We start from the raw sequence: 25047 nt of genomic DNA, 5'->3' as shown, positions 1-25047 counted from the left end.
AGAATTGGTGAGACCAAAAGCAAGCAAGGAACACTTTGATTAAAAGTTCCTAATAAAGGTGTTGGATGAATGACAGGCAACAATATTTCTCTGCTGCTCAGTGTCTTTGTCTCTGTATGAACAAATCACCCTATGCTTCCCCTGTGTTGCCATTGTCCTATGCCATTTTATTTGCCACTATAAAGGTCTGGTTTTCCACCGTTCAATGTTATCCAAAATTTCTATCCGAACTTCATTCTTCACTCCCAGATTTTCTGGTCATCTGCAACATGTGTGTTCGTGCAATCCTCCTTTTAAAGGATTTCATTTAAAGTAAAAAGGACACTGTGACTTGTGTCTTTTTTGTCTTTTTCTTGCTGTCTCTGCCTTGCAGGTTGGCTCTCATCGTGTCAAACTCTCAAGGGGATTTGAAGCAAATGCACCAGCATTCGAAAGGTAATTAAAATGTTTTATATAGTGTTTAGTGTATACATGTGTGTCTGTAGCAGTTTTTAGCGGCTTTATCTGGCCTCCAACAGATTAACACTCCTCTGGAGGAGAGGAGACACCATAATGCTATGTCTCCTGCAGTAACTGCCCAAGCCACGGTAGAGGAAAGCTCTCCAGACTCTTGAAGGGGAAGATGTTAATTGAAGTGTGTCCTCAGAGGCCGGTTTATTGCAGGGAACAGAAAGGGTACATTAGTAGCCTTTGATTAGCTGTCAACCTTAATAACCTTATTTTATATTATTTGCAGACAGTTTCTTTGCAGAAGTCCTTTCTTGACTTTTTGCACATCTCTTCCGGAAGTTAAATTGTTTTATAGCGCATGCAATTAAAATTGTGCATATGTGTATTAAAGCTTTTTATATCTCAGCGTTAAACAAAAAATAGTATTGAAAGTCTTCACTTATGTGTGGCATTCAAATCCAGACTATTCTATCATTTTCTGCCAATCGTGTCTTCTCAGTAGTTGTATCCTTCCAAATTCTACTTGGAAAGTTGCAAAAATAGCTATGCTGCCGTTATGGAGTGGGTCTTTGATTACTCATTTTTTCTTTACTGGCAGTAAATTGTGGAGGCAAGGTGGGCAGCGATGAATATGAGCCTTCTAAGAATCATCCACATTTTTATCTAATTCCAGTCACATTTGTCTTGTTTCCTTTGTTTTTAGAAAGTAGCTCAAGGTTCGCAAGTATCACAACATAATTTTAACTGTAAATGCTCACAAAACTGTCTGATACCGAAAGATTGATTTATATACAATATACAAATTTTATGGCCTCATAAACATGAAGTCTGTGAAGATAACCCTAACCCTCATTTTGTCTTAAACATTAAATCCCTAAAACAAATCCATTTAAATCCTAATTTTGCACCTTTTATGGACATTTTCTTTGTCCTTTGTTTTCCCTGTCTACAGACACATTACATGTGCAGGGTCAGTAACAGAGCAGCACTTTTTAGAGTTGCTAGTTTACTTAAGGACAGTTCAGTTAGATGGATTACCACAGGGACGAAACCCAGGCTCTCTAGGGGGAAGATAAGTCTCAGAGCAGTGATGCCATTCACCCAGTTCAAGGCAGCATGTTGCTAGAAAGCTATCTAGACCACCAGTGGTTCTTTAATTTCTTAAAGATCAACATCTTGGACTTTAGAGGATAGACTCAGATGGGCTGAGCTCAGTATTAATGTCATGTTTTCCTTTGCTTATTGGCATCTTGAGAATGCCAAGAGAAGGATGACAGATGGTACACCATTTGTATTTTGGAACTAATTAGTCATTTTTTCACCTTTAAGTAGTTGGCAGTGCAGCTAGTCTATCTCAATATCTGCCCAGATCAGGACTTGTGACTCATCCTGTGTAATATCTAGTTAGTTTTCAGCAGTGACGGTCTGTCTCTGTTGAAATTCCTAAGATAGTACAAGGTCGAGAATAACATCTTTTTATAAACACGGTAACAGTAGCAGAGGATAGTCTATGTCTGCTTTTCTCTCCGCTCAATGGTGCTGCCATTTCATCCATATCTACAATATATTAAACCAAAATAATTTGCATCCCTTGATCATACAGTCCTGGGTGATAAACATTGTATAGTGTATTATATACTGCTGATTGATGAATCTTGTGTGTATTCATCAAGCTTAAGCATTAGTAAAGAGCATGAAGGTGTTGCACGAAGGTATATTAAATGCTGATATTTGTACACCATTAGTCCTGTGATGTTATTTTAGACCTTAACAAGGCTTATTATATATATATATATATATATATATATATATATATATATATATATATAATGTGTGTCTGTGTGTTGTCCAGGCACTTCACTGCACTGCGGAGGTTGTATGGTAAACAGGTGATCATCAATCTGCTTGGGAGCAAGGAAGGGGAACACATGCTCAGCAAAGCATTTCAGGTGAGAGGAACCATTCTCAAATCACTCGCAGTGATTTGTTCTGCAAGAGGTTTATCTGGTGCTCCTAGCAACACAGACTTTGTCCAATAAACACTGGCAAATGATGTGTGTCACAACAGATGCTGCCTTGTTGTGTAAACCCACACAGGAATTCTTTCTTATCCCAATTACTGTATGTTGAAATCTTGTCAGGTCAAGGTATAAAAGTGCACTTCATTGATTAATATGAATATCCGAGTTAAAATTGTATTTATTTGGCAAAGCTTGAGTCATAGTTATTTGAGTGTCAGTCATTTCTATTGAGGAAGCAAAGTCAATAGCATTGCCATTTCCTTAGAGTCGAGGTCAGGTACGAGCGACACAGCGTGTGTGCATAGCATTTTTGCATTTCGTTTGAATTTCTGGTAATAAGTTTCCCCCCCTCTCTCTCTCTCTCTCTCTCTCTCTCTCTCTCTCTCTCTCTCTCTCTCTCTCTCTCTCTCTCTCTCTCTCTCTCTCTCCTCAGAGTCACCTGAAGGCATCAGAGCATGCATCAGCAGTGAAGATGGTGAACTTCGACTACCATCAAAATGTGAAAGGAGGCAAGGCAGACAAACTCCACAGTGTCCTCAAACCCTACCTCAGCAAGTTTATAGAAGAGTGTGGGTTCTTCTACTACTCGGGAGAGACAGGAATCGCAAGGTGAGGAACCAATACAAACCTGTATAAAGTAGTGTTGAATTTTATTTTTGGTATTGTCTCTAAACATTATAACATGCGTTTTAGGACTCAGGGTGGGACCATTAGGACCAACTGCCTGGACTGTCTGGATAGAACCAACAGTGTCCAGGCCTTTTTTGCCCTTGAGGTCTGACAGTGTTTTATTTTTTTTTGTTATAAAATTGCAGTTGCATTTCTGCTGTCCTTTATTTTTAAGTGATGATGCTTTTAGTCTAACCCCCCTATTCCTCACCATACCAGATGCTGCCAAAGCAGCTGGAGGAAATGGGTCTGACAGAGAAACCCCAGCTGGTGGCCAGGTTCCAGGAGGTTTTTAGGACTATGTGGTCTGCCAATGGAGACTCCGTCAGTAAGATCTACGCGGGCACCGGTGCCCTGGATGGCAAGGCCAAGGTACACAATGTGGACACACTAAACACACACAAATACACAAGTTCTGTTTAACTGTTTAACCATTGAGGCAAAAGTGTAATGCTCAGCAGGTCATCATGAGCTTCATTTAATGTAGGTTTTCATTTTGTCAGATTTTATATGTGGCATCTGATACTGTCCTAAGGGTTACTTATGGTATAGCTTAGCCCGTAACAATGCCATCCACATTTTTTTTTTCTAGCTGAGGACATGAAATAGTGAATAACAGCCTTTTATTGAAGCAAATTCAGCAAACTTTGGTACTGAATGTGCCGTATCCGTGTCGTATTAGATCTTTGCAGATGGTAGACATTTAATTGGCAACTCTGGAATAGACCTGATCCTGATAAATACTCTCCTTACTTGTGACCAGTTTATCTCAGATAGAGTATGCTAACAGCAGTCTATTATATGGAATTCGAGAAGAGGAAACACTAATAGCAGAAATGGCACAAGTTCTACCACTGTACAATAAATGCAGAAACCCTGTACTGTATGCACCTAGTCTGTCCTCTGTGTGTGTAGAGCTGTGTGCTTCTGTTTCTTAACTCTTGTGTGCTATCTCTTACTGCTCTCATCTGGACCTCTCTACTTTTGTGGTAAGTTACAAGCCAGTTGATGCGTTTTTGAGCTGTGGGTCTACTTCTGGTGGATTATTGATTTCAGTATCTGTGGGTTAAATGGTGATGATGAGGATGGAATAGGTGGTACCTCCTTAAATAAAACTTGATTTTATTCCCCTTGAGGTATCTTGGTGATGCATACCGTCCTCACCTGGCTACCTCTAGAAAGATCCATGGAGATCTCTGATCTACAGAAATTCATTTAAAAAGAAAACAAAGACAAAGTAGCCATTGTACTGGCTTGTTGAATGATCATTTTCTTATGACCGTCTTACACTTTCCAATCATAGCCTAAATTATCTTGCAACATCTGCTCTTTTGATTGGATGAACCTGGAGGAATCGATTAAAATTATCGCCATGTGGCATTAAATCAGTTGCACATCAATCAGTGAAATTTGTTGCACCTTGTGAAGCAGCTGTGATCCTTCCTGGTCAGTTAAAAAAAAAAAAACTGCCTTACTTGGATCTCTCTGATGTGTTCCTACTTTTCTTCTCTTCCATGGTTGGAGTGGGAAGTACAGACATGTTTTCACCCCAAGTGAGAGTATAGCTAATAATTAAGGTGGTGTAATCTAATTGTTTTTAATTCTGTGTGTGTGTTTGTAGGCGGGGAAGCTTAAAGATGGAGCACGTTCTGTGACAAGGACCATCCAGAACAACTTCTTTGACAGTTCTAAGCAGGAGGCTATAGACATCCTGAGGCTGGGCTCCACGCTTAACAGTGATTTGGCTGACAAAGCTCGGGCCTTGCTCACCACTTCCAGTCTTTACGGTAATTCTTTACTCCAATATATGACCTATTATTTTATTGAGTCAAAAGGTCACGTCTTGCCTAAAATGTACTCATGAAAAGTGTAACAAATACTGTCTTTGCTCCATAATATATGTTGCAACTTCCATTATTTTTTATTATGACTATATTTAAGAATTTAATTCCTGCTCCACCGGGGGTGGTTTGAATATTTTGACGAGTTTTGACCTCTTATCCATTGTTTCCCTGTTAGCAAGAAGCTACTCTGCACAATAGAAGGGTTTGTCTGCTCTGTGTCAAGTGGGCAGTGTAATCTCCATATGTCAGCCCTCTGTCCCAGTTAGATTAATACTGACCAACTGCTCTGCTAGCATTATCTGTTAAAGCACTGGTTAACCCGCCCTTCTCTCCCTTCTCTCCCTCCTGCTCTTGCACACAATCTTAGTCACTGAGCCCGTCTTACAATCAGGTATAGTAACTGACAGACTGCCCCGAGTTGGATGGATGTTTTCATCCCATCACATAGTTGTCCTATCATTTGTGTTTGCTACTCATTATTGTTCATTCATTTATAATCTAATGTTGGTTGTGGTTTAACTGTCTGTCTGTTGCATATCAATAGGATTTTGCAATAGTGAATAAAGAAAGAGGTTGCTGATTTTCAAAATTAAACATCACTTTGAGTGGAACTTTACAGACAGAAATTAACCACTACCAATGCTGATTATTTGAATGTTATTTTGTCAGATTTTTATCCTATCTCCCATGCCTCATGTTTTAGAACATTGTTTCAGCCTTCCTCTGTTGTATTTGGATGTCCTGTTGGTTTTGATTAGCGTTTTCCTATTTTTGTTTCATTTCCCTGTATGCCACCCTTCCTGCAGACGCACATTCAACCATTTTACACTCTAATCCTTCTCTCCTCCCCCCTGCAGCCTCCCCAAGAGTATTGCTGGGAATGTGTCAAAACTACCATAAATACACGAGGCCCAAGCAGATTCGGGTGTGTGTCGGCACCTGGAATGTCAATGGGGGTAAACAGTTTCGCAGCATTGCGTTCCGCAACCAGACGCTCAATGATTGGCTGTTGGATGCTCCAAAGAAGGCAGGGCATCCTGAGTTCCAGGGTATGTTGTGTTTATCTGCACTCAAGGGTGGTAGATGTCATCTCTGTAAATTATCTTTCTGAGGGCTGCTCTAATTTGTTAGGTTAAAGGAGTAGTTTAATGTTTTGGTAAATATGCTTATTCGCTTTCTTTCTGAAAAATATCACTCTCATGTCTGTATGCTTAATATGAAGCTACAGCCAGCAGCCGATTAACTTAAACTGGAAACAGGTAGTCTGGCTTGAAAGTACCAAAATCTACTTGCCAGCTCCTCAAAAACTCACTCTTTAACACACTGTTTATTTAATACGTAAAGGGAAAAAAAGTATAAAAACAACCCATTGTTGTAGGTTAAAGTAAGGTTATGTGCTGGCTAGTTTGCCTATAGGTTAGCAGAACATTGTACTAATTACTGTCATTGTAGTCATCATTTTGGCCAGATACTTGTGTTGAACATGGTGTAATATTTCTCTTTGCAGACAGCAAAGCCAACCCTATAGATATCTTTGCCATCGGTTTTGAGGAAATGGTTGAACTGAACGCTGGCAACATTGTCAGTGCCAGGTAGGTGTGCAAGATTCTAAGCCTGAGACAACTAAACTGTCATTGTCATCCACAAAGTCCTGAATTGGCTCTACTTACATTACAGAAAATCATTATGATTAAGCTTAGACCTGATCCAATAATAGGATGTACTCAGATGTTAATACTTTAGGTTATATATCTTGATGAAGAACGCAGAGGATATTGTCACGTCTTAAAATTGAACATCATAAAATGTTAATATTCCCTCTGACTCACTTTGTTTTCGGCTCGTCTGAGTGTTTTTTGTTTGTTTTTTTCTTTTCCTTTTTTTGCACTGACGCATCTTTCCGTTCTCGTCTCAGCACCACTAACCAGAAACTTTGGGCAGCTGAGCTCCAAAAAAACATATCTCGAGACCACAAGTACGTGCTGCTTGCTTCAGAGCAGCTGGTGGGGGTGTGTCTGTTTGTTTTCATCCGCCCCCAGCATGCACCCTTCATCAGGTAAAAACTGTAAACATTTGAATTAGACCCTTATCTAATTGCACTATAAATTATAGGTGTGGTAACAGATTGCCTCTTAATATGCTTTCCAGGGATGTTGCCGTCGATACTGTAAAAACTGGAATGGGCGGGGCTACAGGCAATAAAGGCGGTGTGGCCATCCGCCTGCTGTTCCATACCACCAGCATCTGCTTTGTCTGCTCCCACTTTGCTGCTGGCCAGTCACAAGTAAAAGAGAGGAACGATGACTACAATGAGATCACACGCAGACTCACCTTCCCCATGGTAATAACCATTACATTAACACATTTTGAAACACATTTTTGCGTAACTTAAGCATAACCACATCCATCTTCTCCTTGCCAGGGTCGTCTGCTATACTCGCATGACTACGTTTTCTGGTGTGGAGACTTTAACTATCGAATCAGCCTGCCCAACGAGGAAGTAAAAGACCTTATCAGACAACAGAACTGGGATGCCTTGACATCTGGGGACCAGTTGTTGGACCAGAAGAATGCTGGTTTGGTATGATGTACAGCACACGTGCATGTTTACAGCACTAATGACTTTCACTTCCTCTCAACAGAAAACAGTGAACCATAACAAGCCACCTCTAGTCTGGATTTTATAGCCCTTACTAATCCAGAAATATCTTCAACAGGTTTTCCGAGGTTTCATTGAGGGGAAGTTAGATTTTGCCCCCACCTATAAATATGACCTCTTCTCAGAAGATTATGACACCAGTGAGAAATGCCGCACACCAGCCTGGACTGACCGCATACTCTGGAAGAGGAGGAAGTGGAACTTTGACAAAACAGGTAAGATGCAAAACCACTGCAGATAAGTCTTACCACACCCAAATTATTTCCTTCCTTTCTATCTCAGACAACATTACAACACTGGCAAAAATATGTTTTAGGTCTATCCTGCTATCCTGTCTTCCTTCTTTTGTTCTGAACTTGCATATGACAGAATAACAGAATATGACAGATGGATGCTTTATCTGTTTGTCTGCCTTTGCACTGATATGCATTTGTGCATGTTTTGCAGCTGAGGAGATGAATGTAGTAGGGGCAACGTCTACATCTGGGGAGAATGAGGAAGATCCAGAGAACCCCTGGAGCCCTGGGATTTTGAAGTACTATGGCAGGGCTGAGCTTAAGACCTCGGACCACAGGTAAGTAACAAGATATATCTGTAAGATTGAAGTGCATAAATTACATGTTTGTCCCCACTGAAGTATATTTTGATGCAATATGATAATTTAAGCGGAACCGACTGATAACTAGGCTTGGTCCTGATACCAGAAATATAATCAATACCAACACCAGTAAATATCCACGATTCTCAATACCAATTCGATACCATGGTAAAAATGCCTAACAAACTCTCTAATCTTTGTCGATCTTGTCTTGTATCTGTCTAGAAGGAGTTTCTCTCTCCTTTGAAAGTGCTCTGCAGTGTGTATTTTCCTCATCTGTACATCTTTTGCACGGATTACATTAATAAATTACTCTTATTTGCTTTTTGTTCGTGGGGGCATGTACAGCTATCCACCACTCTGTCTCGCCTCTGACCGCCTGCAGGGTGTTTCGTTGCACACACACATAGCACAGCAATAGAGACACAGGCAAGGAAGAGAGTTGATGACGGAGCACTGTGCACAAAAGTTTTGTCGGAACAGCTGCACTTGTTTACAGAATTTTGGTATCAACTTGGTACTTAAGTATCGGTCTTGTGATATACCTACTGATAACATAGACTCTGAAATATACTGTAACAATGGTGCAACAAATATATGGCATTTCTCTTGAATCAAACATCACCAGCCTCAATGTCTCTTATCCTCCTCCTAGGCCTGTGGTAGCGATAATGGATGTGGACATTCTGGAGGTCGACCCTGAGGATCGGCACCAGGTCTACAAAGATGTCATTGCCCTTCAGGGGCCTCCAGATGGCACCATCCTGGTGTCACTCTGCTCCTCCGGCCCTGAAGATTACTTTGACGATGCACTCATAGACGAGCTGCTGGACAAGTTTACTCAGTTTGGAGAGGTCATCCTCATCAGGTGAGCCTGACATCCCCTACACAGACTGACATGCATCACTTTCAAACAGCTGGACTGCATCGACGGTGTACTTGTTTATGCAGGTTTGTTGAGGAGAAGATGTGGGTGACTTTCCTGGAAGGGTACTCTGCTCTTGCTGCTCTGTCTCTCAGCGCTTCCACTGTAAGTCATCACTGATTGTATTAATTACTTTTAAGATATAAAAATGCTCCTCCGAGTCTTAACATTAAAAATACAAAATGTGTATCCATCTTTGTCGTTGAAACTCAATTTTAATCACCCCTGTGCTACATTTGTGTGTCTCAAACACAACAGAAATAGCGTTTCTGCATTACTCTTTCATCAGTTGTGTACCTGGCAACCAATGTCTCTTGGGTACATTGTAGGTCCTTGGCAAGATGATTGACATCCGTCTGAAGAGTCCAGGCTGGATCAAGAGTTTGGAGGAGGAGATGAGCGTAGAGAGGATCTGTGGAAGCATCCCCACCTCGGCCAGCTCCACCCTGCTTGCTGAGGATACAGACATGGGCGACGATGATTATGATATGGAAGGTGAGGAGTGACAGCCAAACAATCCCGATCCTTATCCTCAATAATATGAATGCCAATTTATGTATGCGTTTATGTCTTCTGTACCAGGTGATGTGGACGATGAGGTGGAGGAGATCCTTCCCCAGCACCTGCAGCCTGGTGCAGGCTCCGGCCCCGGATCCTCCCCTCTCCCCTCACCCCGCAGTAGCCCCTGTCCCTCCCCCACCCACGGAGAACCTGCAGCCCCCAGCAGGCCTAGTCGTTCACAACCCTCCCGACCATCACAAGGTAAATGTAGCATGACACACACCGGGAATCAGGTTGCTAAAGGTACAATCCAATCATCTGCTCAGAATCCAGTCCCTGCCTGCTGGAATATAAACTGTAATTTTGTTCTGTTTGTAATGCATTGAAGCAGATTTAAGTCCATCATCATTGGGGACAGAATTTCCAGGTAAAATGTGTTGAATTAATCTATGTTAGAATTAGATGTGTTAGAAGGCTTGTGGTGTGACTTATAGTAAACTACTTCTTTCCTTTTGAAACATGTTTTCTAATGCAGTATGAAAATGTGTGCAGTGTTTGCTTAATATTTTCTTGGGTCTGAATGGTCTGAAACACTGAATCACAAAGTTTGTCGGTTTGATTTTCAGAAATAGGGCACATGCCTTGATAAGTGTTTGACCAGTGTGATTTGAACAGTTTATACATTTTTCTTTACTTTTTAAGGTATTATGTCATGTCTTTTTCCAAATAAATGAAGGGCAGTCACAATTGTTTGGAAACAAGTTTGAAAGGCAAAAAGTTTAAACCACTCCCTTTTCATGTATACATTTGCACCTCTTCTATTTATTTATTTTTCCTTCCAGGGCCTCCTGTCGACTTCCAGCCTGGTGCCCCAACATCTCAAAGCATGGAGCCCAAGCGCCAACCTCCCCCTCGTCCCAACGCCCCCCCACCCAGACCAGCACCCCCTCAACGCCCACCACCACCTTCAGGTAAAGTATCATACTTAACCTTCTTGTATACAGTTGATAAAAGCCTCCTTTTCTGACATTTGAATCATAGAAATATAGCTTGCACCCTTTGTCCACTAGAAGTGTGGAGATTTGGATTTTTCAGCATGGTACAGTGTGAGATACTTTAGGCAGATGTTAACATTTTCACCTTTATCCCACTGCTTCGCCTCATTCCTGAAGGAGGCATGAGCCCTCTGCCAGTTAGAAAGGACTCTGGAGGTAAAGTGATTGCTGTGGAACTGTGTTTATGTGCTTACATTGCTGAAGCATTTAAACTAGTGGCTGCTGTTTTCCATCAGACGCTACACACAGAGAAGCACATTGCATTAGTGCTGATCGAGTAAATGATAATCCAGTGAAACATATAGCTAACCATTTCTAGAGGCACACCTGAGCATGTAAGCCTGGCTTCATATATGACTATTGACAGTTTTATGGCTGTAAATCATTTGCTTTGGACTGTGACATTGTCACTGGGCTTGGGTTTAGCTTTAGCTTTTAAACTTAAAATGTTAAAACATGGGATCTTGCCAAAACTATCCACCCAAATTGGTCTCACAGTAATCTGTCATGGGGTGCTGAGTCATACTTGATTATGTACGTGTTAAGATTTTTGTCTTGAGAGGTGGTGAAGGACCACTTAGGTGAAGCTTCTTGTGCATTGTATAATCCCTCCCCATAATATGTGATTTTTGTGGATGTAAATTCCTATACAGAAAATGTGGTTTGCCTTTCAATAATATTTAGGACTATCCCTCTTCTGTGGTATATCTGTGAGCACTGTTAAAGTGTCCTTTTGAATTTATTTAATGTCCGAGTAGATCACAATGTTGTTGTTTTTTTTCATATTGTGCCACATTTTTAATCTGATGTTTTGATGTTCTCTGGTGTTCTTTATTTTGAAAATACTGTTTCCCCTCTTTGACTTTAAGACTTTGGCAAGTGTCTCAGCCCACTGCTTTATAGGAGAGGCAGTGAAGGTAACTGGTCAGGCAGCTATCTTTATATGTCATCTGATCCCTGTAGTCTTGCACCCAGTCATTGATGTTACTGATGCTTTTTTGACGCTGATGGATCAATCAAGCGTCAGTATGAGCCATCTTAGTGTTGTATGTGTACTTGAGAGAGATGTGTTTGGTAGCTTGTTGTTGTTTTTGAGAATTGATACGTTATGACAGAACAAAATCAACATTTTCTTATTCCCCTAGTGCCTAGCTTGAAACTGTGGTGATTGTATAGATGTTCTGTGCTGCAAGGATGAAGTTGTATGTGTGTGAAGCATTCATGTTTTAGAATTTATAGCTTCTGAGCAGCAGCATCCATGTTTGAAGAATTGTAGTCCACCAAGCTCATTGGTTTTGCTGATATTGAGCTTCAGTTGATTGTTGTGGCACCGTCTATCACTCCTCTGTTACTCCTCTGTAAAAAAAAAAGTGAGTTTCTCACTCATAATTATTCACTGAAATCATGCATGTCAATATAGTAATAATCTATTTTGCTTAAAAATACTAATAATACATTTTTATTTGATTCCTTCAGTCTTAACTACATATTACTTGTATTATTTAAAAAGACATGGAGTAAACTGCAACTTTGGCGGAGGCATACAAACACAAGGCAGTAATTCTAGTTTTTCATATTGTGCCACCAGCACTGCATCTAAAATCTTAGTGTGTTTTTGGTGTACTTTATTTTGAAAATACTGTTTCCCCTCTTTTACTTTAAGACTGTGTTCCCAGCCCAATGCTCGGTAGGAGAGGCAGTGAAGGTAACTGGCCAGGCGATGTTTCTTTAAATGTCATCCGATCCCTGTAGTATTACACCTAGTCATCAATGTTATAGATTTTTTTTTTTTTTACATTGATGCAGCACTTTTGACCAATTCTGCTAGGTCATCTTAATTGTATGTGTGTGTACGTGAGAGAGATGTGTTTGGTAGCCTGCTTATTTAAATGCAAAATAAGTAGGGGAATGCAAAAAACCAAGGAGGTTTAAGAGCTCGTGGGACCAAACACTCTCACAATTACTGACTTTTCTACCCCAAAAGCAGAATTTCTTCTTCTCCATTTCATATTCTGTGCTGGTTATAAATACATCCCTACAAATTAGTGTGGGGGCAGGATTGGAGTCTAAAAGTAATATCACAATTTGTGCAAGAAAGACTCCCTTTAATCAGTCACTAACATTGTCATCAGGAGGAATGAGGTTACACATATTGCAGAAGATTGTCTGACTCAAATGGTTGCACATAGTGAGGAATGGGACACCACAAGTGTGCCCTCTTTCATTATGGACTAAAAGAGTATTGATCAGGTGATTATAGTCTTTTCATTTTTATGCCAGTTGGCTACACTAATGCACTGCGATTAGTGTGAAAATCCACCTCCAGCAGGTTGATATTCAGACTCACAGCATCTCAGGCTTCACTGCTCTGCTGCATTATTCCCACCATACGCTAGTGCTTCTTGTAAAGTGTTGTCATTGGGAACACCTGCTCCGTGTGACCACTTTTTGTATAACAGTAATGTGGTTTGGTTTCCTTTGTGCTGCAAAGGACCTAAAAGCCCCGCTCTTCCTCGACCAGATGCTGCTGCAGGTGAGTGTCACAAAGCATGACGTAGCCTCACTCAGCATTAATGTAATCAGTGAGGGCACAGGATTGTTCCTCAGTTATGTAGGCTTGTATTTTTCCCACGAAAGCCCATCTTTGTGTGGAGTTTGCTTGTACTTCCTGGGAGTGATATGGGGCCGAGATTATCCCGCTGTCTACTATAATCCTGTGTTATTTGTTTATGCCCTGACACAAATTAAGCCTGTCCCAGGGTAGAGGATAGAGTTTGGTTGCTTGGCCTATTGGTGACTTGGCCTGTCTTCACCTGACCCATTTGTATGGTGTGTGTGCGTGATTAGCTGAATCCCTCTGTCACAGTAGGGGTGTGTGTGGTTAGCAGGGTTGACTTACGTTTGGTGACTTTATAGTGAAGTATTAAACAGAAGCCGACATCTAAGTCGCGTGGGAACATGTTCGCAGGCTCTGAGGGAGGGGTTCACCATGAGAATAGTGAAAGAAGAGGTGTATGTTTGCAAGCTGCGTAGTAAGCAGTTGGCTTGCAGAACAAGGCCTGTCTCTCCAGACCTCCTGCAGCTAAGGAATAACTGAGTCATCATTAATAATGGAGTTAGTCAGAGGGAATTTGGTCTGTCATAGGTTGGGGTGTGCTTGGTGTATTCCTTATATCTCTCCCTAGGGGACACATGATAAATATGGACTAGTGAGACATATTTTTGTTGCTAATGTAGTTGGTTTGTCTGTTTCAGGTCGAGGACAGGCAGCAGTGGGCGCTCCTGGACCTGGAGGTGCTCCCAGACCAGTGAGTTTACAACCCTGATTATTCATATTTTTTCCACTGATTTTTAAAGAAGTTGTTAATTCCTCCCTATTCTCTATTCCCTCTTCATCGTTCAGAATATCCCTCCTCGAGCTGGGGTAATCAGTATGCCACCTCAGTCTCGCCCGCCACATCCCTCTCACCCTGGAGCACCCAGACCCATCCCGGAGGTGCATCCTGGGGCCCCTCGGCCCATCCCAGACACCCACCCCGGAGCCCCAAGACCTGTGCCAAGTGCACAGGCTAAACCGACTGACTTGCCTCTGGGTAAGGACATGTGTTTTCAGAGGACAATATACTAAATTATTGACACTAGGATCTTATTAATATGATACAGTTATTAAAATTTAACTCTGTTCTGTTTCCTCCCTCAGGTCCCCCTCTCTCAGGACCACCTCCTACAGAGCTTGCTGCAGCGAGACCCCAAGTTCCATCACCCATGCAGCCACCCATGCAACCCCAACAAGCTGCCCCTTCAGCTCAGTCCCAACTCCCACCACCGATGCAGCCCACACTTCCAGCTCCACTCCAGCCGCAGCAAGCTGCGGCTCCTCAAGCAGGGCCCCCTCCTGCCGCTCTTGCTGGGCCTCCACAGGGTCTAGCCTCTCCTAAACCCCCACCACGTTCCCGCTCCTCTCACGCTCTGCCACCTGATGCTGCCAAGGCTGAGACAGCCCCAGCTGCGCAGGTTGGTGCCAACTTCCTTTTCATTAGATTATTGGAATTTCAGCAACTGCGCAGAACACCACCATAATTATCTACACCGAGATGTTGCTGCTTGCTTTAATCATGTACTAAAGATTGTTGCTCAAATTCTGCTTGTTTGACTGCTAAATTATGATAATTGCAGGAGGTGGAAACTGCGACAATAAGTAGATAGCCTCTTTCTGCTCCTTTGTTTCACATCAGATGAGTTTAGTTGTCTGTGTCATTCTTCCTGCTTTTGTCTCTCTGATACATTTGTCTCTCTCTCACAAGCTGGAGAAGCCCTCAGGGTGACAGGTACTTGATGTTAAACCACCTCTTTGTCTCATCCTCCATAGCACAACAGTCCTCTGCTCTGATGTTGTTACCTCTCATACATTACACCCAGTAACCTCCTCCTGTCTCATTTTGAAATTGATATTCCTTCCTTTTACATCTCCTCCTAAGTTGTTTTAACCTTTAGTCCACTGCAAGGTCATGCATTGTTTTGTGCTAGGCTCACAAAATGGAGAATTATTTTCTTTTTTTTGTCGGTCAACATATCAAATCATAAATGACATGAAAAACGGATGAAAATGTGATGTTTGTTGTTGGCCATTTTCCCCTCACTAGTCCTTTCATATCTGCTCTCCGTGGATCAAGTCCTGGGAGTGAGCACATATGCAATGACCTCCATATTTAATTTGACATTTTGTCTAATTTGTATTACTTCATGTATTTGTTTTAGAGTTGGTGATTGTGTGTAGACTGTGATACACACATAAGTTGTCAGCAGTAGTCAGTGTAATAAAACACAATATGTGTTTGTAAATGTTTTAAGTTGGCCTGATTAAAGGTACCCTGTGGAGTTTTTGACCACAAGAGGTGTTAATGGATCAGTGTTCTGATGAGCGGGTCCCCTTGTGTGTGTGACAAGATACGCAGTGGGCAATGATGCAAATGTGTAGTGCATGCAAGCCATAAAACATATGAAATACCTAGATAAATACACATCTAATCAGTTGCTTGTTGTATCAGCCAGTGTGATAGTAAATTAAAGGTTGGCCATGTTTAATAAATGCAAGGGCGCCTATATGATTTCCCCAAATTCCACTGATGGCAGTTAGTGGTAATATTAAGAAATATAGCAGCTTTCCATCAAAGGATGCAGCTTTCAAAATAGTCAAAACTTGGAGGAAATGCAGTCTCTGCAGTTGTTAAGGATGCACACACTTGGTCAAAGTAAGAAAAACTGAATGAATATCTATAATTGTTTACAAGAAAGCTCCAAGGGGTATCTTTAATTAAAAAGCTTATGCTCCATTAGTTAGTAAAACACTCCAGTAATATTAGCTCATGGTTCATATTTTCATACAGCACTTGTTGTGACAGCTGAATGGCATTTTCCTTGTTCTGTTCCTCCTTTTAGACCAATGGACTGAATGGAATCCAAAGAGAAGCACAATGGAAGCCTGACCCTTTCGACACACTTGCATCTGACCTCCTCTCCTCTTCCTCATCTCCCTGGCACACCACCCAGTCCCTGACCAGAGGCTCCTCTCTGCGTAAACCCCCCTCTGTTCCTGCGTTGTCCTCCAGCACTCTCCCTCCATCTTTCTCCCTCCAGTCCTCCGCTCTCTCAGATCTGCAGGCGCTTGGTTCGTCCTCGTCTTCCTCACTCTCCACCCCATCACCGTTCGCCTCCTCCCTGCTCCCGCCTCCCCCAGTCCCGTCTCGCAGTCGTTCGCAGGAGACGCTGCGTGCCTCCCCCGGGCCCTTCCCGACTGACCCGCTCCCTGCCCGACCCAGCAGCACCAATCCATTCACAGGCCCACTGGTGCAGCAGCATCAGCAGCAGCGCTCGCTCACACCGGACTTCAGCGTCCAGCGTCCGGCCCCAACGTTAAACCTTCAGAGGACTATGTCTGCTTTTACTCAGCCACTCATCCCCACCTCTGCTCCGACAGCAGCCTCCACTGTTGCTCCCGCATCCCAGTTGCAAAGGACCATGTCTCTGTTTGGACCATCACCCACTCTCAGTCATACACCTGCTCCTCTGCTCCCCTTCACCCATGACCCATCTCCTGCCCCCACCCCCGCCTTGCCTCTGGCACCGCCCTCGTCCATACCACCTGCCCTCGCGCCTCGTCGCCAGCCATTTCCCCCGGGAGGGAAACCGACCCAGCAGTGGGTCACTTTCGATGATGATTTTCCTTCAACCAAAACACCACAAGCCCCCACCTTCCCTTCCAGTGCCCTAGTGTCCCAGACTCAGACTCTGCCTTCCCGCTCCGTGTTTGACTCAGAGCCTGACTGGTTATCCTCCGCCCCTTCAGTATTCCCAACCCTCCCTCCTCCCATTCCAACCAGAACGGTAACCAGTAACCCAAAGCTCCCATAGGGACCCGGTGACGACTGCTTCTTCTCTAGGGAGTCGACAGAAAGATAGGATCATTCTTAATATGTAAAGGGCATATCCAGATATGTATAGATCTATGATAAATGTGTATGTCTGTGTGTGTATTGTACAAAAGAAACAGTATTTAAGAAGTATAGACCAATCCCCTTCTGAATCAAAGGAAAGGATTTATATCTCAAGCAGAAACATGAGAAGTATGAGCCTAAACGTGTGTTCTAACTTCTAACCACAGAGATGTTTGCTTGTTCCCTGATATTAACATTTATTTTAATATGAATCGTTCTTTTATTTTTATTTATGGCAGCAAACATGTGCCTGTGTCTACAGTATATAGTTATATAAAGTACATCTATACACACAAATCATGTGTGAATTCACCGGTGCAATATCAAGACACGTCTGCGTGGCCGTGCAGTGCACTGCATTCGTCCGCAAGCTTTCACCTGTAACTGTGTTACCTTTGCATTTACACTGGCTGACACACTGCGGCTCAAATCCACCATTTTGACTGATCTGTACATTGCAGCCTGATTTCTCAGTGTAGAGGGTAATCTTCAACTTTTTCAGTTTTGTCAGTTTACATGTGGTAGAAAGCTATGCACTACAGGTTTTAAATTTGCCCTCAGAATTGCTGCAGTGTGCGGCAATCAGAGAATTACTTTAATTTGCAAAGAGTTTGTTGTGAGTCTTTCTTTCTGTTCTTTTGTGTCTAAGGGGTGCAAATTTAAAAAGTATTTTTGTGCGCTTACTTTTATCATGAATGTACTTTATGTCGCACTGGGTTTTGTCATTGCCTCCTCGCCGGCACCACAGTGTGAACATGTTCAGCATGAGTCGGTGTCATAGTCAGACCGTTCACTGCCGCAGCACTGATAGCTCTGTAATATCATCTCATCCACTCTCTCTCTACTCGGTCATCATTCTTTGTCTATGGGCTGGTACGCTTAGCTGAATATATATTTTGTAGCTCTATATCAAAACCTATACATAGTGAATATGTATAAATGTATGTTTTCAGTATGGAAACTACTCGCTAAATGTGTGTGTGTTTGTGATGACCGTATCAGTGGTTTGCACAATGTAACTGATATGCACTGAAATGTATGTGCTCTCTTGGTTGTATTCTTGTTGATGGTAGAGTGACAGAAACGAGAGCCTGCGGACTGAACGTGGAGAGGGCTTTTATTTTTTACCTTTCCACCTCTGTAGTGTTTTGATCCTTCTTGATTTATCCAAAGCATTTAACCATACTATTGTAAATTCAGAGAATGTGGCATATGCCTGTATACTTCTGTTCTCTTTAAGTATGAAGGTGATGCGATTTGGGTCTGTGGACATGGCAGCAAAGACACGCATAATAATAATAATAATAAGAGGGCACTTTTTTTTTTCCAAACTTAAACTTTTGTTTACTGCAAAGGTCAAGCTTTTAATTTCTAAGGACATTTACTCTAAATAATCTATTGATACTGTGGTGAGAAGTAATGTGTTGTGTTTGAGGTGCATATCGTCTGTTGTGGTGTTGTTGTGTGTTTGGATGTGAGTGTGTGTACAGAGTAAAGAATGGAATGCCAGAGCTTTCCACCCCCCCAGTAAGTCTTCTTTAAAGTACACACACAGTGTATTTGCTTACAGGTTCTGAACCAACAACCACTGTATTCACTCGGTCATGACTGTAACTGTGTATTTCCGCTCCCCAGCCGGCACAGAGCTCTGTGGTGGCAGCACTGTATGCGAAACGATATAAGACAATGGAATTTTTTTTATTTATTTTTTTCCCACAAAGCACCCACAACCTGACTGAGAATTCCCCGGTAGCAACACGTTATTCAACACCTTGACTGAATTAACAGACTCAACTACACTGTCGGCTCGAACCCAAACGCATCTCCAAATAACCATTTCCAGTTATTTGTTGTGTCCTTCCCAGGCGCAGTGTGGCCCACATTCCAGACAGTAGTGTGATTTGAGTGTTGGGTGTTAAACTCTTCTCAACGTTTAAAGATCCACCAGTGATATCTAACCCATATCCGTTTCCTCAAGTTGAGAGTAATTGTTACTGAGCCTCACTGATTTCATTCATGAGGTAGGTGTGTGTGTGTGTATGTATGGTGTTGTCAGAGGTGATATGTCAGTATTTTTTCCCCGTACTACCTACTTCACCCTTTCACATCTATTGAGTTGTATAGGTCAGCGTCAATGCTGACAATGCTGACAAGCAATAGTTTTGCAAAAGGATCAGTGAGAGTACAAGCCTCTCTCACACGACACATGCCAGCTGTGTCCGTTTACTCAGATGTTTCCCCAACCTTCAGAAATTATGTAACTGGTTTGAAATCTGTAGTCTTAAAAGCGTTTTGATGGTTTATGGGAGGATAAAACATCTGACCCAAGAAAGTACCAGCTAACGCTTCCGCGCTTTGTTTAAACACCATGTAAAATACGTACAATAAAATAATCTTCTTTCACTGCACTGAAAGCAGTAGCTATCAATGTAAGCAAGTGTATCAGGTTGCCTTTGCTTACATGTCGATGTCATCTAAATGCATTTATTGTGTTATCCAAATGTGTGCAGTAGATAACTGTATCTGCATTAAAAGTAGGTGACTAGCCAGTGCTTTGTGTCATGTCATGTTCAAGATGATTTTATAGGAAACAAATTGCTCCTTTTGTGAGGTTGGTGTCCCTTTTTATGGCTATAATCCATAGTAAATAAGAGTCTGTGTTGTTGAACATATTCTGTATGTACTAAAGAGAAAACATGAAGCTGCGATTCATGTTAATATCCAATGTTCCATATTTTAAGTGCACAGCTGATTGCACATTTATGTATGAAGCAGTTTATGTTGTATGTATGCAAAAATAAATGTAAGTTTACCTGAATGTGAATGTTTGTCTTCTTTGAATGCAGGCTGTAAACTTTATTGCTCATAAAGAATTATACACCATAAACCTTATCACAACTCAGTTCTACAGACATTTTGTCATGTTTGTTAATCTTTATTCATGCTTGTTACAACACAAATATGTGTATATTCTATATGCTCCATCATTTATATAGTGCTTTATGTCTCAAAGCACTATGCCCTCATTTATATGGACCATAGGGTCCAAGATTTTCCTCTTTTACTTCACATGATATCAGTATACTGTGTATGTGTTTTCCTCTTTCTGTCCCATCTTCTTTTAGTAACTTGTAAGTTAAATGAACTGTCCTCTTCTCTGCTGATGTAGCAGGGCAGCACAGTGAATAAACATTTTAGAGGATGAGGAACCTAGGTTCAATTGAGCAAGGCATCACAACCTTTATGGAGTTACAACCATTGAAAGTATATACATTACAACATTAGGAATGTCTTTGTACTGAGCTGCACCCTGTTGCCCGCAGTCACCTCATAAGGCCTATTTGTACAGAACAGAGAGTTACCATCATTCGCCGTTAGAGGGCAGTGATGCTGCTTGGGAGTCAGCTAACCTGCCGTAGTTCACAAGAAGAAGTATCTGGACTGATGATGGAGCCTCATGGGATCTTTAGCAATGCAATGTCCCCGGCTGTAAACAACGTGTTAGCGTAGTCTGAACAGTGAAGGGACTGTCTTGTGTTTTGTGGTTTCACCGCACGGGTAAGTGTGTCAACCACTGTAGAGGAGCTACCCTTTAAAAGACTCAGCGAATGAATAAACAGCTAGCTAAATCAGCCAAAAGCTAAAAGCTAGCTTGGAGTTTTCTGGAAGCGTCCGCGAACGACTGTTGCTATGGTTACGCTGTTTTCCTTCTTTCGCTCACGGACACGAACTCTTCGTGTTGTTGTGGGTTTATTCAAGAACAAAGCCGCATTAAAGTTAACTAAGTTATATCCCTAAACGTCTCTTTTTTTTAGGGGCTAAGGAGGTGGTGAACTACGTTACAAGATGGTGCAGCTGCATGTGAAGCGAGGAGATGAAAGCCAGTTTGTTTTTAACACCACTGTGGACGCGCCTCTGGAGACGGTGATCCGGCAAATTACAGCCATCTACAACGGGAGACTCAAAGTGGACAGAATATGTTCAGGTGGAAATGACATAGCAAGTTCTTTTCTGCACACACTTTTATTCTTCAGTGAATTTCAGTATTGCGACAGGTGGATTTTCTGTTGAACACCTACGGTTCAACATTTCCAGCACTAACTGCACTGAACTATTACTATGTGTCTCTATGAGCTCTTGTAAAGAAGCTCTCTGAGTCCAGTGGGAACAGTGATATAAACTTGCTTGTACATTTATGAACCCTTCAGAGATCCCAGAGCTGGCAGACCATGGCATCACGCTGCCCCCCAACATGCAGGGGCTGACAGAGGAGCAGATAGTGGAGCTGAAACTGAAGGATGAATGGGAAGACAAGTGTGTGCCCAGCGGAGGGCCAGTATTTAAGACTGATGAGATTGGGAGGAGGAACGGACATGGTGAGACTATGACTATTACTTCACTTTCTATGAGTGTACTTGTGTGTTTCCTCTTTTTATCCCATCCTCTTTTAGTAAGTTGACTCTTAAATTCATTATTATAAAACTAGACGCATTGGCAATCTTCATGTTTTGTAAAATCAGGCAGTATTCATATATGGAATACCAACCTAAATGTTCAAAGTCATTTCAATCTCGAAGTCAAGAACATACCGATATACTACTGTAAATGGTGTATGGTGATACAAGCAGAGAAAAAGATAATCTGATAATCTAACAATTCATCTTTTTACCCTCTACCAGCTCCAAATGATAAAATGAAAGAGGTGTTGATGAGAACATTGGAGGATGCAAAGGCACTCATCTCCAACGTGAGTATTAGTGTAAACACTGAATCTTAGATTGTCCTGCTTACCAAGGCTCAACACTTCATTTCAGTATGTCTTTCTCTACCTCTTTCAGAAACAAGTTCAAGCTAATGTTTGTGTTACCATGGAGATGGTAAAAGAAGCCCTAGATCAGTTAAGGGGTGCGGTCATGATCGTATATCCCATGGGGCTGCCTCCTCATGACCCTATCAGGATGGAGTTTGAGGACCGGGAAGACCTTTCAGGAACACAGGTAAAAAGCTGAACCTGTTTCAGTAATCCTAGCAGCTATTGGCTGATGGACACATGAAATTAGTTTTCAGTCAACAGCAAGGGCATAAGTTAGTATGGTTTGGTGCATTTGTCTTCACTGTCTCTTTAACTTTCTCCCCCCCTCCCCCATTCCTCTGCATCTGCCCTGTCCATCTGTCTGTACCTCAGGCATCTCTGCAGGTGATCACAGAGGACGAGTGCCAGCTTTGGTGGGCAGCCAAGGAGATGCAGCGGGGGAAGAAACTGCAGGACTACATTGGCAAAAATGAAAAGACGAAGCTTGTGGTCAAAATCCAAAAGGTGAGTGCTATTTCAGCCAGTTAGACGCATATATTTTTCGGGCATATGAAAAAGCTGCGTGTGTGGTTTTATGTTTTTGTCAGCTTTGAGACTGTAATCCTTTTTTTTTTTATGTGTCGTTGCCTTCAGAAGGGGCAGGGTGCCCCAGCGAGGGAGCCTCTGATCACTGATGAGCAGCAGAAACAGATGATGATGAATTGCTACAGGAGGCAGGAGGAGCTTAAGGTGAAGAAAAGCTTAATAAATAGGTGCACACAGTAAAAAAAAAATGTTGTAGTCAATGTGCCTTTTCTAATCTAATCTGACATTTTCAGAAACTGGAGGAGGCAGACGATGATGGCTACCTGGACTCGAAGTGGTCAGACAGACAGGCCCTCAAAAAACAGTTTCAAGGCCTGGCCAACATCAAATGGGGACCGAGATAAAGAGCACTACCTCTCAGATACCCACCTTAGAGCTGCTGCTCTGACCTGGTCCTTCACAGCTCTATATGCAACTGACTAAGATGCCTTATCACACCCCTGAAATCACCTTCTGGTCTGTGTTATTTGAGGTCTTCCAGATGTGTTCATATACCTTGGAGTAAGTGTGTTTCTGAACTGAAGTGTTCACAAGACATCTGGACACACCGTATGACATATATGTATGATGCCACATTAAGGCAGATGTTGTGATAAACCTGATTTATTTGAACTTAAATGTATTCTTCCAATTGTTTTAATCCTGGTAAGTTACATTTTTATTGTGCAAACTATTGTTACTGTGCAAACAAAATAAAATTTAAGTTTAATCTAAATTTACTGTACATTTTGTGTGTAAAAAAAACACAACATCGAATTTTGTATTGACGTGTTAATATTCAACAAAGTCTCAGCGGTGGTGATTCAACTGGAACACAGTTCTACGTCCCTCGGAGTGCAGGGACAAGGATGCTACACCTTTCCTCTCTTTGTCAGTGGCACACATCTGAAAGTCGTTGCTGCGCCGAGGCAGGAAGTTGCCACATAGTAGATTGTCATTCCAACTCCTGTCCCAGCAGGGATGAGGAAGCAGGAGAGAGGGTTGAACTGTGTTAAGTTGACAGAGCAGATGCAGTGATTCAGGGAGGCGTGGCTGGTTTCAAGGAACACTGCATTTGAAAAAAACATCCTGGATGTCATGTGTAGATTTAAAGGACAGTTCCACCTGTTATACATTCAACTCAGATGATTCTTTATGGAAACTGGGATCACTTATGGCAGGTGACACTGCAACACATACCTTTCAGTCTGAACAGCTGCCGATGATGTACTTATACTGTAGGGAAAACACTGACTATTTTTGTCATTCATAATATATCAAATCACCTTTACATATTTTACATATTACTTTACATATCACATAGTTTTTTTCAAATGAGCATACAAAATGTAAGCCACTGTTGGGAAAGATTACACTTGACATTTATTAAACCACAAATTTGTCCAAGATGAAAAGGCTGTATTCTGAAATTAAAGCCCAGAGGCAGTGAGGAGATGGGAGTAACAGTGTGTAATGGTCCTTTTCAACAAACTACCTCATTATTTGGTTTATAGTGATTCATCAGTTTCACAGATACAGCTGCAAAGAGATCCCCTGATGATGAATCAGTAAAGTAATATTCTTGAATCTTACTGGTATGTCATCTACTGGTAGCTCTACAGAGCTATGGAAGACAAAAACAAGGTAGGTGCATCGCCTTAATCTATAAATCAATTTTCAATTGAATTCAACTAATTTGAATTTAAAACCCTCTCCATCCACTATGAATTGTGTGGTCCAGAGCAACAGGCTCCACCTTATGGTACTCTAGGCCAATTAGAAGCATTTAGAGATTTTATCTCAGACCTTATTACCCATTATAATGAGATTCTAGTTATTGGTGATTTGAGTTTTCTCCTGAATAAGGCCTTTGATTCTGTAAGTAAAGCCTTTCTGGCACTTCTTTTGTTGATACTTTTGGTTTCACTCAGTTTGTACATTAATCTACTCACTGCATTGATAGCACCCTTTACTTGATTCCATCAGGCTGGATTAGAGGTTAAGCCGTGTTTCTACAGAAACCCAGAACGGACAAACCAATCACTGGTTGTAGATGAGGCCTTTCACGTTTTTTTATGTGAGTCTCCTCCACACTTCATAGCCTGTTCTAATTCCCAGGTCATCGAATACAGACACGAGTAGTGTTCAGTTAACTTCACATTTACAGTAAATCCTACACACTTGTCCTTTAAGCAGGCTTGCAAAAGATTGGAAACGAGTGGCGTGAATCAAAACAGTGTTTTCAACCTCTCATGGCAGGAGTGTGTAATGAATTACAAGCATGCTCTGCCCACTGCCAAAGCAGCATATTTCTCTTGCTTAATCAGTGACAATAAACTTACTCAAAAGCAGCTGTCCTACCTGACTCCTCAACCTCCTTCCAACTTTTTAAAGATGTTTGGCCATTACTGGAACCTACAATGCTGTATATTGTTAATTTATCCCTTTATTTGT

The 25047-nt window shown here is 41.8% G+C and overlaps 2 protein-coding genes across 17 annotated transcripts in view; both read left to right on the top strand.

Annotated features, from left to right (window-relative positions):
* synj1 (synaptojanin 1) overlaps positions 1-20034 on the top strand; it is a 28541-nt gene extending 8507 nt beyond the window's left edge. For 3 of the 15 annotated variants that reach the window (XM_051399814.1, XM_051399819.1, XM_051399815.1), the window contains 27 exons: positions 374-435; positions 2303-2399; positions 2905-3080; positions 3165-3246; positions 3360-3512; positions 4762-4927; positions 5352-5375; positions 5842-6033; positions 6492-6576; positions 6900-7040; positions 7133-7325; positions 7407-7565; positions 7702-7858; positions 8091-8217; positions 8897-9109; positions 9193-9271; positions 9496-9661; positions 9749-9928; positions 10510-10638; positions 10840-10878; positions 11592-11639; positions 12386-12427; positions 13214-13255; positions 13978-14030; positions 14126-14315; positions 14423-14736; positions 16162-20034. In XM_051399814.1, the coding sequence (XP_051255774.1) occupies positions 374-435; positions 2303-2399; positions 2905-3080; positions 3165-3246; positions 3360-3512; positions 4762-4927; positions 5352-5375; positions 5842-6033; positions 6492-6576; positions 6900-7040; positions 7133-7325; positions 7407-7565; positions 7702-7858; positions 8091-8217; positions 8897-9109; positions 9193-9271; positions 9496-9661; positions 9749-9928; positions 10510-10638; positions 10840-10878; positions 11592-11639; positions 12386-12427; positions 13214-13255; positions 13978-14030; positions 14126-14315; positions 14423-14736; positions 16162-17133 (4281 nt within the window). In that variant the 3' untranslated portion in view covers positions 17134-20034. Of the gene's footprint in view, positions 1-373; positions 436-2302; positions 2400-2904; positions 3081-3164; positions 3247-3359; positions 3513-4761; positions 4928-5351; positions 5376-5841; positions 6034-6491; positions 6577-6899; positions 7041-7132; positions 7326-7406; positions 7566-7701; positions 7859-8090; positions 8218-8896; positions 9110-9192; positions 9272-9495; positions 9662-9748; positions 9929-10509; positions 10639-10839; positions 10879-11591; positions 11640-12385; positions 12428-13213; positions 13256-13977; positions 14031-14125; positions 14316-14422; positions 14737-15026; positions 15051-16161 lie in introns of all 15 variants that reach the window. The other 12 variants (XM_051399816.1, XM_051399820.1, XM_051399817.1 and 9 more) reach the window with 8 other exon arrangements.
* A 582-nt stretch (positions 20035-20616) lies between these two features.
* cfap298 (cilia and flagella associated protein 298) lies at positions 20617-23329 on the top strand. Of its 2 annotated transcripts, none has more exons than XM_051402273.1 (8): positions 20617-20774; positions 21032-21201; positions 21425-21592; positions 21896-21963; positions 22055-22213; positions 22402-22533; positions 22663-22758; positions 22848-23329. In XM_051402273.1, the coding sequence occupies exons 2-8, from the start codon at positions 21063-21065 to the stop codon at positions 22956-22958; spliced, it is 873 nt and encodes a 290-aa protein (XP_051258233.1). In that variant the 5' UTR covers positions 20617-20774; positions 21032-21062; the 3' UTR covers positions 22959-23329. The 2 variants fall into 2 exon arrangements, with proteins under 2 accessions (XP_051258233.1, XP_051258234.1); XM_051402274.1 differs by lacking the exon at positions 20617-20774 and adding an exon at positions 20782-20909.
* Positions 23330-25047: the final 1718 nt, after the last annotated feature.

This window comes from Dicentrarchus labrax, unplaced genomic scaffold, assembly GCF_905237075.1.
Source record: "Dicentrarchus labrax unplaced genomic scaffold, dlabrax2021, whole genome shotgun sequence".
Classification (NCBI taxonomy): domain Eukaryota; kingdom Metazoa; phylum Chordata; class Actinopteri; family Moronidae; genus Dicentrarchus; species Dicentrarchus labrax.
The sequence above is the reverse complement of the archived record's forward strand: the minus strand, read 5'-3'. Positions and strand labels throughout refer to the sequence as shown.